At 47.2% G+C, this 19,263-nt stretch overlaps 1 protein-coding gene across 3 annotated transcripts in view; it reads left to right on the top strand.

The window, feature by feature from the left end:
* Nucleotides 1-19,263, top strand: part of LOC138521948 (uncharacterized) — a 334,921-nt gene that overhangs the window by 126,917 nt on the left and 188,741 nt on the right. For all 3 annotated transcript variants that reach the window (XM_069635121.1, XM_069635122.1, XM_069635124.1), the window contains exon 2: nucleotides 5,243-5,309. In XM_069635121.1, the coding sequence (XP_069491222.1) occupies nucleotides 5,255-5,309 (55 nt within the window). In that variant the 5' untranslated portion in view covers nucleotides 5,243-5,254. The remainder of the gene's footprint in view (nucleotides 1-5,242; nucleotides 5,310-19,263) is intronic.

Genomic DNA, 19,263 nt, shown 5'->3' with positions numbered 1-19,263 from the left:
CGGTGTTGATGGTATCGACAATTCCTTTGACGCGGTCGACAATTCCTTCAAAGGTGTCGAAGATTACCTCGACGATGTCAAAGGTGATAAATACAACGTCAACGCGATTGATGCTTTTGTCGACGTCTTCATTCATTCCTGTTACAAAATCTGTGTCGAAGTCTATGCCAACTGAGAAATTATTTCATCCTGAAAGTAGACAAGATTTCTTTAGAACCATGTCCTCCATTTATGAGGGAGGTTCATCAGGAGAAGATGTTTCACCTGCTGGTGTGAAATCTGGTACAAAACAAGTACTTGAGGAGTTGATTGACCCTCTAAGATGACTTATATGAGTGCTTGCAGTCAGCAAGTGTTCTGGACACATCTCCAGAATACGAATTTGAAAAGCCTGATCCGGCTGAGCATGCTGATGCAGGATACAGAAAGTTGATGAACAGGGTAACTGAATTCATGGGGTGTAGCAGAAATTCACCTGTTTATCAGGAAGATGATATGACTGACATCCTTTTGGGGGGACCTCAACAAGACCCCATACTTCCTTTTCATGTAGCCCTACAAAGGAAGGTGAACACTGCATGGGAAAACCCTGAGTCTATTCCGGCAGTAAATAAAAAAATATGTTTCAAAATACAGGCCCTGCTCTTCAGATCCTGAATATTTGAGTAAACACCCATCACCTCAGAGTCTTGTAGTTCAGGCAGCTACTTCTACTAGAAATGCAGCATATCCTACAATTCCCCCAGATTGGGATGATAAGAAGATTGATGCTTGGTCCCGAAAGATTTTTACATCAGGGAACGTGGCTTTAAAATCTACAAATGTAAATTGCACCCTTGCAAGATTTACATACACCCTGTGGGACTGTATGACAGCGGCAGCTGAACACATCCCTGAAGGTGAGGAACGGGAAGGGTTCCTGTCCAGAGTAAGGATGGAAAGGAGGCTTTGGGGAATGCCTTCAATCAGGTTTGGACATGGCTGACAGCATCAGTAGGTCCATGGCATCTAGTACGGTGCTACGTAGGTGTGCGTGGCTGAAGAAGTCAGGTTTTGCACCGGATGTGCAATCAAGGCTTCTCAATATGCCATTTGACGGCTCAAGGTTGTTTGGCAGGTTGGCAGGAAGGCGGATGAAAGTTTGGAGAAGCTGCAGACCTCCAAAGAAGCAGCAAAATCACTCAGCATCGCTATATGACAACCTCAACAACGCCCCTACACAGGCTCATCTTCTTGGAGGGGTCATCCCTTTCGTTTTTATTCCTCATTTGGAAAAGGAAGGGGACAGGCCAGTCAAAGAGGACATAGGAAATTTCCTCAGAGGCGAGGAAAAGGTACTAGATTTGCCCCAGCAACAGCAATTGTTCCTTCAGCTGCTGCTGCAGCTGCCGCAAAGCCACTCTGAGGTTTTGACCCACAGGACCCCGGTGGGAGGCAGGATCTCACAGCATCTGGAAGAATGGCGGGGCATTACTTTAGATGTTTGGGCACTGGAAACAGTATCCCAAGGTTACTGCATTCCTTTTCAAAAGAAACCTCAGAATCACCCGCCGGGATACAACTCTGCCAAACATCCAGACCCGCTCCTGTTGCAGGAAGCTTAACCCTGCTGGAGAATTGTGCAATAGAACATGCACCTGTAGCAGAGAGGAACAAGGGTTGGTATTCCCCATATTTTCTCATACCAAAAAAGGACAGAGGATTGAGACCCATTTTGGACTTGAGAAACTTGAACAAGTTCCTCAAGAAGGACAAGTTCAAAATGGTCACAGTTTCTCAGATCCTTCAGGCACTCCAACTCCAAGACTGGTTGGTATCATTGGACCTTCAGGATGCTCACTTTCATGTGCCAATACATCTCAAACACAGGAAGTACCTGAGATTTGCAAATGCCAACTCTCTATCAGTTTCGAGTTCTGCCTTTCGGGTTGACCTCTGCCCGAGAGTTTTCACCAAGTTGATGGCGGTGGTGGCAGCGAGTCTCAGGAGAGGGGGAATTCATGTCTACCCCTACCTGGACGATTAGATGATCAGGGCACGTCCTCCCGAACAAGCCCAGGAGCATCTATCCAAGACCTGCCACATCCTTCACAGACTAGGCTTTTCTCTGAACTTAAAAAAGTCAAACATGATACCTTCACAGAAACTCTAGTTTATCAGAGCAGTCCTGGATACTTGCTCGGGCAAAGCCTTGCCTCCCGAAGAAAGAGCTCACCACATTTTGCAGATGGTAACAAAATTCCAGAATGCCCAGCATCTACTGGCCTTTGATTTCCTCAGGTTGCTCGGTCTCATGTCATCCTGCATTTTTCTGGTGCCAAAAGCCAGATTGAGGATGCGATCCCTTCAATGGGCCCTCAGGACTCAAGCGTCCCAATTTTCAGGGGAAATGTGAGATCTTTTGCAAGTTCCAGCCAGAGTAGCACAGGATCTTCGATGGTGGGCTTGCAGAGAACATATCCTCAGGGGAGAATCTTTTTGGCAAGCATGGCTGGAGATAACGGTAGTGACGGACGCCTCTCTCACAGGGTGGGGAGCTCACACCAACGAGTTGACAATCAGTGGTCGTTGGTCTTCATCGGAGTCCAAACTACACATCAACCTATTAGAGCTGAGAGCAATTAGACTAGCTCTGAAGGCCTTCCTGACCTCTGTACACGGAAAGAATGTCCTGATACTGACGGACAACAGAGTGGCCATGTACTACCTCACCAAGAGAGGAGGAGTAGGGTCACTACCACTGTGCAGAGAGGCAATGCAGCTCTGGTTCTGGGCAATACAGGAAGGGATCTCTCTATCGGCAGTTCATCTAGCTGGAGAGGAGAACACAGCAGTGGATGCTCTGAGCAGGCAGAGCACAGTCTTCCAAGAGTGGGAACTAGCTCAGGAAGTCCTTCAAGAGATCTTCGCCCTTTGGGAACCCCTCAAGTGGATCTGTTTGCGACCAGTGTCAACAGGAAGTGCGAACTGTACTGCTCAAGGGAATTTCCACTAATGTACGCATTTCCTCCAGTCCCTGTGATCCCTCAAGTAATCAAGAGGCTAAGTAGGGTCAACAAAACCATGATCCCAATTGTCCCCGATTGGGCCAGGAGAACCTTCTGGACATGTCCATCTTCCCTCCAATACATCTTCCACAAAGAGAGGATCTTCTGAGAGGCTGAGATACAAGGATTGGGACCTTCCGGATGACGTCATGGAGATTTTGCTTTCGGCCAGAAGGCCGGCAACTAAGGGGGTAATTCATGGATTATTTGCGCTGAAAAAAACGGGATTTGTGCGCCATTCTGCCCGCAAATCCCCATTTCTTAAACAGGGATTTGCGGGCAGAATGGCGCACAAATCCTGTTTTTTTTGGCGCAAATAATCCATGAATTACCCCCTAAATCTCTGTACCAGTGTCGTTGGAACAAGTTCAGTAACAGTTGCAGAGATAGGAATGTGGACCCTTTTCAGTGTAATATTCCCACAATATTGTCTTTTCTGCTATACTTGGCTAATCTGGGGTTCCAGGTTGGCACGATAAAGGGTTATTTAGCAGCGCTATCTATTTTTAAGCGCTCCTCAGAGAAAGAATCTTACTTCAAAATACCTTTGATTACACAATTCTTAAAAGGTCTTAATAATGTGTTTCCTCCAATACCTTTTTAAGTACCTGTGTGGGACTTAAACTTAGTACTAAAGTTCCTCACATGCATCCCATTTGAGCCTTTACATTCTTATCCGTTAAGGCTCCTTACTTTAAAAACCATACTTCTAGTGGTATTACATCAGCCCGCAGGGTAAGTGAGTTGCAGGCACTTTCTAGCATACCTCTTCACACCACCATTTATAAAGATAAGATTGTTCTTAGGGTCAAACCCTCTTTTTTGCCAAAAATTGTCTCTGATTTTCACCTGTCACAGAAAATAACAATGACTGCTTTTTACCCTCTCCCTCACGCAAGTAAGGAGGAGGAAAGGCTACATAGATTAGACCCTAGGAAGGCTCTTAGGTTCTATATTTCAAGATTGGCAAGATAACGTCAGTGTGACCAACTCTTTGTGGGATACACTGGCCGTAAATTGGGGCTGGTAGTGACTAAGCAAACATCTAGATGGATAATTTTGGCTATAACTGAATGTTGTAGATTGGCTGTGAAAGATCCTCCAGATGGGCTGAGAGCTCATTCAACCAGGGGCATGGCAAATTCAACAGCACTTCAAAGGGGAGTCCCAGTGCAAGATATTTGCGCAGCAGCCACCTGGTCATCCATTCACACATTTATAAAACAGTATGCCCTAGATTCGACTTCTTCACAGGGAGGTCTCTTTGCTCAATCAGTACTTCATTCTATACATGACTAGTATCTCTGTACTCCCGCCTCCAATACAAAACTGCTTTGGGAGTCTAAGATGAGGAATACGTGGGAGGACACAATCCATTTGAAGAACAAGTTACTTACCAACTGTAACGTTCTTTCGATTGGCTGTTCCTCCCACGTATTCCTCATCGACCCTCCCAGCCTACCCCACAGTACAGTTTACGTGGTTTACACTCAAAATTCCTTTAAGGATTGGGTCAAACCAGGCATGCCATTATCTACAACAAATTGGCTACAATATATGAAAAAACTGAGGCCAACCGGCGCGGATCGAGGCATTTATACAGCGGATGACGTTGGTGGACATCGACGCTGCAGCCTCGAGTGGAGCGCCCTCTGGTGAAGAGAGAAAAATATTTCCGAAGCAGCAAAGCTGAAGGTAAGGATATAGCTCAGATGAGGAATACGTGGGAGGAACATCCAATCGAAAGAACGTTACAGTTGGTAAGTAACTTGCTCTTCTCTCATATAGCACTAGAGGTCACATTCAAAATCACAGGTAAGTTAGCTCAGTGGTTTGGGAGCCTGTTGCAAGGATATCCATGTCATCTATGGTCACAGTTTCAAATTCGGACTGTGCCTTTCATCCTTCTGAGGTAGATACAAAGAGTATCACTGAGTTGAGTAACACTAACAACAAAGCTTTGAAGTGCCAAGAGACATTCATCTTGTGGTATAAACTTTTTTTATTGCTCTGTATGATGTTTGGACAGATCTGGAAAGTTGCCCGATTTCTGCTGGTATTAAATAGAATTCAGAGTCAGTGGTAGGTGGGTGGGTTGTGCTACGACTCTATCGCCTGGCCTCATTTTGTACCGTGAGTGATGCTATGCCTCCGTGTTAGTTTGTCCACTAATGTTGGTCTTTTCCCTCACACAGAGAGAACCAGACATGTTAGGATGGAGCCTCCTGCTGGCATTGCATCTCTTTGGATGGAAGGATAAAAGTAAGACTCCTCATATGCTTACCTGCTTCTAGGATTTGCAAGCTCTTGTGCGGCAATAGATGTGCAGTGCATTCTAACTTGCACATTTAAGGAATTGACATCACAGAAAATGACATCACAGGGATTGACATCAGTCTTAGAACATGAGGGCCTTTTGGGAAATGACATTAGACGAGGTTGCAATGGCACAAATAACTGATGTGGAATATATGAACATTGACATTACATATGGAGTAACACTGGTGTCTATTAAACCATGAGTATGACTTTTATATCTTGTGCACTGTGCATCACATAACTTGCAGTCATTCTAAAGTTGGGCGGTTAGGGCACAGTGAGATAACATGATTTTTCAAATATTGACCCCTTTATTTTAGAGCTGAACCTGAGATTTGAGCCTGTTTGTAATTTAAGGCACTAGCCCACACATATATTTGCATCTTTAGTGGTGATGCTTAGCTTTCACGCACTGATCTAATTCTTTGTTTAATAGAGGTGACTTGAAAATTATGCCAATCACATAATAAACGAACCTGAAAAATATATTTTTATAGAAACATGTTAAGAAAAATAGCATGATTACATTTTAATGTGTCCCTCTTCGTATGGTCCAAGTACAAAGTAATATGAGCCTAGAAAAGACTCTCTATGTTTCGCAAATGTATTTTTCAGACTTGCAGTAGCAAACAAAATCAACTGTACAATTAAGTCACCTACTTGTAGTAATTGTTTGACAGACATGCTGTTTTTAGTGTGCATTTTGTGAATAATGGAGAGTTCCACCAGAAAGTGACCCTTTTGTGTGCACACCAAACAAGTAGAATTCATGGGAAAATGCACTCTATAAGAAGCGCATCCAGAAGTGCACGCAAGTGTACGCTGTTGGGCTGGTTTTCCTGTTCATCGCTGCCTGACTGTTGCCTAAAAGAATACCTTCCTGCTGTGACGGTTCTGCTTTGATACTACTAGTTGGCAAGGAGAAGTCCGACGATACCGAAACCCGCAAACTCCTTTCAAGTAACACTTCAAGTAAATACCTTGTGACTGGGGCTCGCGCACCCTTTTTAGGGCACGCGCTTTTGTTGTTGTTCGTGCTTTTACAAGATTCAAACACCAACAAATTATTCTTGTTTTCCCACAGATCCGCCCTGAGAACTGCCCCCTCTGCAGCCCATTGGTGCAGTGTCACCATAACAATTTGGTGCACGCGTATCTCGCGCGCACATCCGGAAGTGCACGCAAGTGTACTCTGTTGGGCTGTTAGGGTGTGGGGTGCGGGATGCGGATCTATTATATACTTTCTTTACCAGACATCTAATGAGTTGTAATGATTTTGGGGCGTCTACAAATAAACCTTGTTTTTTGTAAGTAAGTGATACATGAGCTCTAAAGTTTATATTGAGTGACGCATACTAATGTCTGCTGAGTTATTTGTTTATTATAACTGACAATTGTTAAGATACGTCTTCTATTATGGGTAAAAGTAGTAAAACTACTAATATGATTAAGGACCCACGCGCCGACTTCTTTTCAGCGGTAACACCGCGCAGGGCTAGCTTGGCACGTGCAGTTGCACTACCTCTTCCATCTTCGTGTATTGAGGAGGAAGAGCTTCTGCAATGTGCACAGTTTTGCTCGAATGAATTGAGATCTAATGTTGATAGCACTATTAACCACATGGGCCGATTGAATCCTCAATCTCTTTACGCTGAAGAGTTTTCGATTCATTGAGATAAAAATGAATTAAAACAACAGTGGGAAGAAATGACTTCTAAGCAGAATAATACCCCAAATCCAAATGAGTCATTTTGCGATACGCCAAGTGTTTTTTGTACTGCTGATCTTGACCCTTTAGGCTTATCGAATAACACTAACATTCCTTCTAGTGAGTTTGGAGAAACCACGAAAAATACGACAGACTGAAGTATTGATGCAAATTACTACTTCAGTTGAACAGATTCCCTTGAGAGTGAATAATCTGATATTAAGTCCTCTTACTGCATTAAAAATGACTTTAGAAGACAATATTGGTTTAACAAAGCCAGACCTGATACATATCCAACCAGTAGTTGAACCCCGAACAACAAAGAAATAATTACTATTTTAGACTCACAAAGTAACATGAAGGATACTGACACGGTGGAAGTTGCCACGATGGCGATGGTTGAAAATACTGACATCCCAAAGGCAATCATAACTGAAGGGGAATTGATAATCATACCCAAAACGAATAACATGTTAAATAACAAAAGATTTTAAAAAAAAGGATACAACAAATAAAATCGAATCAAGCAAATAATATGGCTAAATCATCTTGTAAATACCTAAGAGACATGACATTTAAAAACGCCATTTTGGAGGCTCGGAATGACATGGAGGGTTTGGAGGACGTGGAGGGGCAATCACCATATATAGCTGGGAGAACAAAGGAAAAAATGCCTAGTGACTCTAGACCGGATGATTTAATTTCAGACGTTATGAAGAAGAAAAGTGAGTCGCTTGACATTGCCTCTCAACTATCATCCCTGAAGGGGGGCGCTGTTGAGCAGCCGACAAAATGGCTGCCTAGCCTTTCAGCTCCGTGTGCTGCCGCTTTGCATCTGCTTCCATCTGCGGTTTGATACTCTACCCCGTCTCCAGATTTGGCTCCCACATAGCTGACACTTGGGGCCACCCGCCTGTGAAATCTGGCCCCGAATCGGACCCTCTGACCCTGTGTTCGCGTTGAGCCGAGCTGGGCCCGCGCGCTGCCGGTTGACGCCGCGGACGGCGCCGCGGACGCCCGCCCGTCGCCGCTGGCGGCCCGGCGGGGCGCCTCCCTGTCTGGCTTCCCATCTGGACCACCGCGCCCGCCTGCCTTGTGACTGGGGCCGAGGTCGGGGCTCGAGGGCCACCTGCGCTGCCTACGCAGATACACGTGGGCCGATCCGGCGACACGCCGCTGAAGACTCCGCTGAAGACGCCCTTGGCCTGATCTGGCTAACGGTGGCGAGCTGAGACTGAGGTGAGGAGGTGGTGGGCCCTAGGTGTGCGGCATCTTTCTACAAACCCCCTGGGACAATCTGTCTGCCGCCCTAAGAATCGCGCAGTGTTCAGTTAGGACGAACTTCTCGCCCACTACCTCCGGCACTCGGTTCTAGGGCCCAGGAACATTTGCTATCCTTGTCTGCCGGTGACGTGGCCCGCCGCTACCCCACCAACAAGCGAGTGGCCCTCTCCGCCCTGTCAGTGCATCGCCTTGCTTCGGGGTGCAAGATACCCACACGAGACTGACCCCCTGGAACACGCCGTGCTGCTCGCCACGATGTCCAACAGGTCCAGGAACACTGGTAAATCAGGGGCCATGGACAAGTTTGCTAAGGCCACCCCGAGACCCGATTCGGCCCATACATCATGCGACCAGATCGAAGTGCCGCTCACTGCAGAGGCCCCCCCCACGGACCTGACGGTCGTCATGGAATCCATGGCCAGAAACTTCGCAGCTTTTCACGAAAAGCTAGATGATATTAATGATTAATGCAAATGTGGCATCTCTAAAAACTAAACTGGACCAACAGGGGTCGAGAATTACTGAAACCGAAAACAGGATCAGCTCCAACGAGGACAATATATCCACACTGCAAAGCACAGTATCCACCCTTGTCACGGACATGAAACTTGTGCGAGCCAAATGCGATGACCTCGAATCTAGATCACGGAAGAATAACATACGTATTATAGGAGTCCCGGAAAATGCGCTGAAGGGTCGACTCGAATCCGCGGTCGAGAACCTCCTGAAAGACCTGCTGGGCAATCCGGAATTATCCCCCTTCTTCACCATCGAAAGGGCCCATAGGGCGTTAGCCCCACGTCCCAAACCAGGAGACTTCCCGAGGCCCATCATTGCAAAAATTCAGAGTTTTAGAGACCGGGATCATATTCTCCGCCTCGCGCGGGAAAGGGGTGAACTCAGATTGGACTCACAGGTGATCCGAATCTTCCCTGACTTCTCAATCGCAGTACAACAGGAGCGTCGCCAATTTCTTGGGGTCAAGAACCTGCTCAGGGAGAGAAGCATTCCATACGCCATCCTATTCCCGGCCCGTCTAAAGTTCACATTCAACAACAAACTCTACTTCTTTACGGTGCCCTCAGAAGCGGTGAAATTCATAGAGGCACACATTCCCCCTCATCCGCCTGCCGAAGATGGTATGGAAAATGACTGAACTTAATCCGGAACTTGCTCTCCTTGATCACCGCCTACTCGACCGCCTCTATAACTACTCTGCTGTTATATTCATACTTTTCATGCCCTCCGGTTCCTAAGCTCTCAGATATGCACTCCCTATTTTGCATGTTGTTGGACTACTCATCGTGATCATGCTGATTTCCAGTTTTCATCGAATGCAATGTTTCCCTATTTCACATCCAGGCCGAAGCGGCCACAGGTAGTGGCTGTGACATGCATTACGAAACCGCAAACACTGTTTAATTTCCCACGGATGCCTTAGTGTCCCAAGCGTGATAGCACACGGCAATAGCGCACCCCACTGCGATTGCAATGCTTCTTATATTTTTGTTTTTGGTTCGCCCCTGTTGGGCCCATGCACAGGTTGGACCATGTTGGGGTCGGGCCTACTGTGCACTGTTGGGGATGGGTGGGATGTACACTGCTGATCATGGGTTGGTGGTGAGGGTGGGGGGTGGAAACCGGGTGTTATCTACAAAAGGCATACGAGGTTGCATGGGGCGAGCACTATTGGGCCGCGATCGCGAGTTTTGCCTCAAGCCTTGGGGCGCACACTATTGTTGGATCCGAGACGTTCATTGAGAACACGTGTTACACACTGAGATACCTGGCACAGTTATGGCAACCGTCATGATGTCATGGAATGTCCGTGGGGTAAGCAATCATACTAAGGCGCGTAAAATCATGGCCTATGCCAACAGACATAACTGCAAGATATTGCTCCTGCAGGAGACACACTCCAATGGCCACATTCCCAGAACAATGGCCCCGGCATGGGGACCTGCTAGATTTTTTACCTCCTACTCCACCCAATCCAGGGGGGTTCTGACCATGATCCATAAATCCATCAAGTTTACACTGCATAAAAATTACACTGACCCCGATGGACGCTATGTAATACTACACTGCACCTTGGCCAACAAAGAATATCTGCTCGTCAATACCTATTGCCCCAATGTGGATTCTCCTGATTTTTTTGACAAAATCACCACTATATTGCTGGGATATGCGGGAACACTGATCATTTGGGGGGAGATTTAAATCTTATCCTTGACACGGCCCTAGATAGAACTGGAACTAACCCCCGCCCCTTGTCCAGCGCTGCACGCAGACTGCACTCTCACATTAAGACCCTCGACATTTGCGATGCCTGGAGGACGCTGCACCCTCATCTTAGAGATTACACTTACTATTCATCAGTGCACGAGAGCTCCTCTAGGATAGACCTGTTTCTTGTCTCAAAAGGTGTCATGGGAGGGGTGTTGGGATCCCAGATCCTACCCCGCACGCTTTCTGATCATGCTCCGATCACACTCACAGCCAGACTGGGAATACCCGTTCCGACGTTCAGCACCTGGCGTTTCAAATCTGATGCCCTGCGGGATGTGGTGTTTAAGGCTGAAATACTTGATGATATTCTGTCCTTCTTCGAACAAAATACTCTCCGAGACACCTCTGCTGCTGTGAGATGGGACGCCTTTAAGGTGTACATCAGGGGAATGTCCATCTCCCGGGAAGCTGGGGTGCTGAAATCGATCAGAACGGCACTGAGCCGGTCAGAAGGCAAACTGAAACAATTGGAATCCCATGGCGCCTCTGGTGCCGACCCTGCCACCCTTGCCCAGATCTCCGATGAACTCCAAACATTCAACAAACTCGCCGTCAGCGAGATACAATTCCTTGGCCGCCCTCAAGCGGCCAGGAAATATGGTGAGGGAGAGAGGCCCCGGAGAACGTTAGCGACACTAATCAAATGGGAATCTGGCCGAACGCAAATCACCTCTCTTAAAGATGAACAGGGCAATGTTCAGTGGGCTGACCAACAAATCCTAAACACATTCACCGAGTTCTACAGATCTCTCTACTCTCAGCCTACTGAGCATACCGAGCAACATATGCGGGAACTCCTTGACATGATCCCCACCACAGAGATCTCCCCCGCCACCCGTGACGGACTAGACTCCCCAATCACACTAGACGAGATAGTGACAGCCATCTCTGACCTACCCAACGGCAAAGCCCCGGGGCCCGACGGCCTGACCGCCGTTTTCTATCAAGAACACGTCGCCATACTCGCCCCCAAGCTACTCGAGGTCTGGGATGAATCGCTCCGAGTCTCTATTCTTCCTCTCTCTATGCGCGAGGCAGTCATTACGGTGCTGCTCAAGCCTGACAAACCGGACGATGAATGTGGGTCTTATAGACCCCTCTCCCTAATGAACCTTGACACAAAGATCTTTGCAAAAATTATAGCGAACCGATTCCTGCCCATTATGACATATTTGGTACATGAGGACCAGGCTGGCTTTGTACCTGGTAGGTCCACCTCCCACAGCATCAGAAGACTGTTTAACGTAATGTCCCGCATTGATCAAGATGCACAAGCGGTGGCGGTCACACTGGACGCCCAAAAGGCCTTCGATATGGTCTCCTGGAGATACACTTGGCTGGTTCTTGAGACTATGGGCATTGGCCCAAACATGATTAGGTTCATAAAATTGCTATACACTTCTCCTGTGGCACGGGTTAGGACCAATACACTAACATCTGATCTTTTCACACTGTTCAGAGGTACCCGACAGGGATGCCCCTTTTCTCCAATACTGTTCGCTTTAGCAATTGAACCAATGGCAGATTATGTCCGAGCTCACCACGCCCGCAAGGGAATAAGACTGAAAGACAGCCCCGAAATTATATCCCTATATGCGGACGATGTTCTGTTATACATCAGAGACCCCGCAACACACCTTGACTCAATATTGAGAGACATTACCCACATAGGCACTCACTCCGGCTTCACTATCAATTATTCCAAGTCAGAGATCTTCCCGCTCACTAAATCCACCCAGCAACCTACCTCTGAATACCCCCTCCGTTGGTCACCGAATGGTGTTAGATATCTGGGCGTACACATATCCTTAGCCAAACCCACCCTTCTCGCTGACAATTACTCTGCGGTAACACGCATAGTCGAAACTAAAGTCCTCAGGTGGCGTACCCTCCCGCTGTCCATCGCTGGACGGCTCTCCCTCATTAAGATGATCCTGCTCCCCAAACTCCTCTACACATTTAGCAACGTCCCCGTGTGGCCTGGGTGTAACTATTTTGCCAGGCTGCACACACTATTCGCACAGTTCCTCTGGCACGCGGGCGCAGTACGCAAAAAGTGGATGGACATGACACTTCCATACAAACTGGGGGGACTCACGGCCCCGGATCTATCACTTTACTGGCACGCAGCTCAGGCCCAACATGCTACTCACTGGTATCCTGGTACGCCAACGCGTCCTCATGTCAAACTGGAGAGGTTGGCGACTACTGGCACCGATCTAATGTCCGCGATACTGCACCACCAATACACACCCGACTCTCCTATCGACCCTCTCTACACGACTCTCTTAGCCTGGACTTGCCTGTTCTCCCAGACGCCTGAAGCCTCCCCGTACTACAAGTGGCTTCCCGCGTGGGCCTTTCCTGGCCTGGAACCCACTCACGATGTAGCACTGGCCCGACACTGGGGGGAGCTGGGATACCACGCACTGACTGACTTCTACCCCGAAGGCAGGTTTATTGACCCCCAATCTTGGAAACCGGGACACACCGGGACCGCTTTGGAGACCCTCCAATATTATAGATTGCGGGCCGCGTTTCGCTCCAGATGGCCCACATTCCCGAACGAGCCCCCAGACAACCCGGCCATCGCATACATTGCCAACTCAGGGGGCGCCCGGGGAGTGGTCTCCTCACTCTACAAGATATTTCAGGCGGCTTCCCGCGCTCCCACTCTCAAGGCACGAGACGAATGGGCCGGCGACATGGGCCTGGAAATATCAGATGAGGCCTGGGAGAGTATGTGCCTGCACACCCAACGAGTCTCCCTCAACTTCCGCTTTCGCGCCATGCAATACAAACTTTTAAATAGACTTTATTACACTCCGCATAGAATCTCTAGGTTCACTTACACTGCGGCGCACCCCTGTCCCCGCTGCGGGGCGACGGGGGCCGATCACCTACACATGTTCTGGTCCTGTAACAAACTGCTTGGTTTTTGGGAGGGTATCCTAGAAACACTCTCTGTTATCATTGGAGCGGCTATTGATCCGGATCCTCTGGCTGTCCTGTTTGGCGTCTGGACGACTGATGACACTAGATGTTCAGCTAGATTTCTTAATATTGCCTGTATGGTTGCCAAGAAATGCGTTCTTCAAAATTGGAAAAATCCCTCCCCTCCGGCCCACCGGAAGTGGCTCCATATGCTTACCTGGTCACGCAACTGTGAGGAGGAATTCATATCCATGCTCCCTGCTACATCTCGCCCCCGAAATATTTGGACGGAATTCAACTCATACCTTAACAGTAAAAGTGCGAGCGCCTCTAGCTCTGGCTTGTCCCCCACCCCCTCTGTAACCACCCCTACTATGTGAACTTGTACTTGTATATACCCTTGTGACCGTTGCCTGATATTGCTGTGTCTAATGTACTATGCTGAATGTACTGTATTGTTACATCTTCAACGTGTGCCCGAACTGGTGGCCTCACTGCTTGCACCATGTAACCTTGTGCCTCCAAAAATAAAAGTTTAAAAAAAAAAACTATCATCCCTGAAATCTGGGCTAGTTGATATATTTGAAATATTTAAAGCGAATTCGATGTCAACTCTGACTTCGACTACAGCTACTTCTGTGTCTGCTAATGCTGCTATAGATCCAACTGTTTTAACTGAACCTAAGTCTAAGAAAAAAAAGATAAAAGACAAGATCTGTAGCAAATCGCTATCTATGAGTCATACCTCGTGTGCTGACAAGAGACCAAAGATGAGTACGGTGAATACTGAGTTGGGTAATAAAGAATGGCATAATAAAGATCTTACGACCAGTATTCCTATGTCTTATGCAGGATGCTTTTCCATGGTTCCCTCTGAGATTGATTTTTGGGCCTTAAATAGCAAGGACTTGTCCACGCACGAGAAATTGATAACAAATGGGGGATGCTTACCCACAGTTGTTATTGTGACCGAACCTTCTGCTACATCTTAGAAAGACCAGCCTGTATGTATAAACACTATAACAAATAATACTGAGAATATTAATACTAAGGAAGATGAAATCGCAATTATTGTAAAGAAAATTCTAGAAGACAAAGTTTCTCTTAAGGAGAATAGATGGCAATTCCCTTATACTAACCAGAATGCTGCCTTAGATGCCGAAAGGACCGATCAAAAAAATACAGGAATATCCTGGACAGGCTAATGATGTTTATGACCTGAAAAAACCTGCCCTGACTAACTTTCCTAGCCTTATATTGATAACATTGTTTTGGGAGGGGAAGCAAATATCTTTAAAATCGACCATATATTCTCTCTTTATTTGCGGCTATTCCTGAATTGGCATTAATAACATCTGCAGATATTGTCCTGGTGGACTTTATTCACAAATAGAGGCTTGATTATGTGCGCCTGGTGATTCCGTCGCCCTTGGTAAGAAGTTTATTACTAAGGGAGGCTGAATCACTACAGCTTGGGGGGATTTGACATTTTGCAATACGAACCGCCTTTGCATACGGGTATTGCAAAGTGTCCAAGTACGAATTTTGCTGAGAGAAGTGGCCTAGATACATCTAAGGCTGACCCTAGCATCTCGACAACTGATAATGTTGATAAACAAGAATGGAGGTGGCTTTCACTTTCACTCAGAGAATCCATCAATACCCTGAGGGAATTGAGAAAACCCTTAAAGGAAGATTGGAAAAATTTCCCTCGCAAGTTGGAATTCACAAGGGTACCTTCATTTGACTCAAAATATCAAAGTGACAGACATACTCCAACATTATGATTTGATATTATTGCAAGAAACCTGGGCTACTGTTGGACTATTATGGGAAGGTTTTGATATTGTACAATTGACTGCCACAAAAGGTGCCAAAGGACGGCCAACGGGAGGCCTCATAATAGTGTGTAAACAGACCCTACAGGCAGTTATAATCAATCAATGGTCTAGTTTGAATTCACTATTGTCTGTGACCCATGAGTTCAATACTGGTGTTACAAGTATACAAAAAAGGTAGCAAGTGCCCCTCTCTCGAAAGAACAAGGCATGATAACCTGTTCAGTGGTTATTAACCACATTGAGAGTTTGCAGCCATTGCTTTTTGCTCACTGTACCTTCACAGATGGGAAATATCCATTTGCATATCAGTCTTTGTCCCGCCCACAAGGGCAGTCCAGCACCGAAATGCTATGTCAATTCCTCTCTGAACGAGAGTACCACCAGCAACCCCATACACGTGTTTCAGCCTTGTTGGGCATCATCAGTGAGGTGAAGCTGAGCCTCTAAAAGCACAGTGAGCAGGGAGTCCACGTCTGGTTGCCCCCAGGTAACCTAGGGTGACCAACCCCAAGTTCCTTTCAAAAATACAAAAAAGGTAGCAGGCGCCCCTCTCTCGAAAGAACAAGGCATGAGAACCTGTTCAGTGGTTATTAACCACATTGAGAGTTAGCAGCCATTGCTTTTTGCTCACTGTACCTTCACAGATGGGGAATATCCATTTGCATATCAGTCTTTGTCCCGCCCACAAGGGCAGTCCAGCACCGAAATGCTATGGCAATTCCTCTCTGCTCACTGTGCTTAGAGAGGCTCAGCTTCACCTCACTGATGATGCCCAACAAGGCTGAAACACGTGTATGGGGTTGCTGGTGGTACTCTTGTTCAGAGAGGAATTGCCATAGCATTTCGGTGCTGGACTGCCCATGTGGGCAGGACAAAGACTGATATGCAAATGGATATTTCCCATCTGTGAAAGGTACAGTGAGCAAAAAGCAGATGGCTGCGAACTCTCAATGTGGTTAACAACCACTGAACAGGTTATCATGCCTTGTTCTTCCGAGAGAGGGGCGCCTGCTACCTTTGTTGAATTCTTTGAAGGAACTTGGGGTTGGTCACCCTAGGTTACCTGGTGGCAACCAGACGTGGACTCCCTGCTCACTGTGCTTAGAGAGGCTCAGCTTCACCTCACTGATGATGCCCAACAAGGCTGAAACATGTGTATGGGGTTGCTGGTGGTACTCTTGTTCAGAGATGAATTGCTATAGCATTTCGGTGCTGGACTGCCCATGTGGGCGGGACAAAGACTGATATGCAAATGGATATTTCCCATCTGTGAAAGGTACAGTGAGCAAAAAGCAGATGGCTGCGAACTCTCAATGTGGTTAACAACCACTGAACAGGTTATCATGCCTTGTTCTTCCGAGAGAGGGGCGCCTGCTACCTTTGTTGAATTCTGGTGTTACAAGTATGCATCTTTGTATTATAAATGTATATTGTAACCCGTTAAAATACACAGATACACAGCTGAATAAGGAAATGAAGAACTTGACCAAGAAAATTGATGAATGGCGTGTAATTAATGCGAATGGGCTACTAATTATAGCAGGTGACTTGAACGTGGACTGCAATATTGACCAGTTAGAGGTTGATGTGTTAATGTCTGATGTCAAACTGGACAACACAAAGGTTAAAACTGGAGCAAATTGAGAGGGGCTATCTGGTCCAATTTTATCAAAATCATGGGATTGATAAAAATTGATAACAACTGTTATACATGGAATGCTAGAGGTAGCAGCTCTATTTTGGATTACATTTTTGTGACTGCTGGCCTTGATAAACATATGTCAAAATTTACTGTGGTTGATATGCCTACTAGTGATCACAATCTGCTATATATCCATTTAACTTATACAGGTTTAACAGAAAAAACATCATGCTATAATGAGGGTTTGCTTGTGAATTGTAGAGGAAATAGAATGCGATGGACTTATGCTAAAACAAAGAGAATTACTTCTGTCCTAGTACAGGATTTTGATGAAATGTCTATGGAAGAACGTTTGTTGAATCTCTCTATGATTACCTTTTCAAAACATGTCAATGATATTAGACTTAATTTGGTAGAGGGTAACAATCCTACTGGTAAAAGTACAGGCAGGCATGAACATTGCTTTGATATTGAGGTTCAAAATCGGAAGTTAAAAATGAGAAAAGAAATTCGAACAATTCTGAAAGATGGCTATACTACCGGTCAGACATCTATATTGACTAAAAAAATAAAACAGCACTATAAAAATTGGTTAGTTAGCCACAAGAGTATAAGAGCCCAACTGGATGGTGAAAAATGCTTAATGCCATAAAAGGTAATGACATCTCCAACTTTTGGCAAATTATTAACAATGTTGAATTGACCCAAAAAGATCTGCTATTCACTGAAATTAGTGAATGAAGATGGCAAGATCATTTTACCAAAATGTATGATAACAATAAGGTTATTCCTATGGGTGACAATGATAAAGTCGCTGAATGGTTTTTGAGTATCTCAATTCCAAATATTTCTCGTATAATTGGAAAATCAAAAAATTCTGCTGCTCCCGGACCTAATAATCTATCTAACATAATCCTAAAATCTGATATCATATTGTGGGCAAAAATCCTACACATTCTATATAATGATATACTACAGGGGCGTGGCCCGTGGCCTGGTGCTCATGGAGTGAGGAAGCAGGGACGCCGAGCTCCGGCCGAGTTTACGTGACCTGATCCTGTAACGGTGCCCACAGAGCACTTTGAACTTAAAAGAATTTGTGAGAGCGAGGAGGCAACATTACCCGTGCTTATCGGGACAACCCCAGGAAAAATCGCACAAGCAGAACGGGGGAAATTCAAATCGGGACCCGACCCCCTCTCCTGCAACATGAAACACAAGATGGCAGCCGCCATTCATCCCAGCGCTGTCTGGGGGGAGACCAGCAACCTGCAGCAAGAGCAATGCAGTGAGAGTCATCTGTGCGGGCACACCAACCCGCTGGGGGAGCGAAATAAGCGGAGAGGCGACAAGCACCCAGCACATCGCACCTAAATCCTGTCCCAACTCCAGCAAGAAGCGTGACCCGCCGACGCGGCCCAAGCTGTACGTGGGAATTGCTCCCGGAACCAGGTGGGGGCACCTCGGGACGGCTGCCGCAGGACATGGCGATTCGATTCGGGACCGCTGCAACAAGGAGAGCAGCAACCGAAACCTTGCCCGACAGAGCTCCGTGCCAGCTCGCGGGGGGGAACGGATCAAGTGGTGGACTCCTCCGCCCTCCCCCTTTATCCCCAAGACACTGCCGAAGCGCGGGGAGACGCGGCGCGAGGAGCGAGGCCCTCGCAACACCCCAGAAATGACAAGGTGAGCCAGGAAGGTGGGAGGCGACCTGTGAGCTGTGGTGCCACCAAACACCAACGGTGGCCCGCGCAAACCCAAGGCACTCAAGCAGACACCGGCGGCTCCTCCATAGGGCTGGGCACAGGAGCGCACAGTGAGACCATCACCCGAGGTGCGTTACATATAGAACTGCAGCGCAGCCGCCATCACCACCCACTCTGCAGAACAACACTGGACGGCCTAGACTGGGCACTACCACTCTGCAGGCCACTCAACGCGAAGCGGCCCGAGCTGCACGCGGGAAGAGCTCCCGGAACCAGGCGGGGGCACCTCGGGGCGGCTGCCAGAATACAAGGCGAATAGGGATCGCTGCAACAAGGAGAGCAGCAAGTGAAACTTGCCCGACAGAGCTCCGTGTCAGCTTGTGGAGGGGGAGCGGATCGAGCGGGGGACTCCCCTGTCCCCCCTTCTCCCCAGGACACGGCCAAAGAGTGGGGAGACCCGGTGTGGGGAGCGAGGCCCTCGTAACACCCCAGA

Source organism: Ambystoma mexicanum, chromosome 13, assembly GCF_040938575.1.
Source record: "Ambystoma mexicanum isolate Mex_15411 chromosome 13, UKY_AmexF1_1, whole genome shotgun sequence".
In the NCBI taxonomy this organism is placed as follows: Eukaryota; Metazoa; Chordata; class Amphibia; order Caudata; family Ambystomatidae; genus Ambystoma; species Ambystoma mexicanum.
This window is presented reverse-complemented; position numbering and strand designations above follow the sequence as displayed.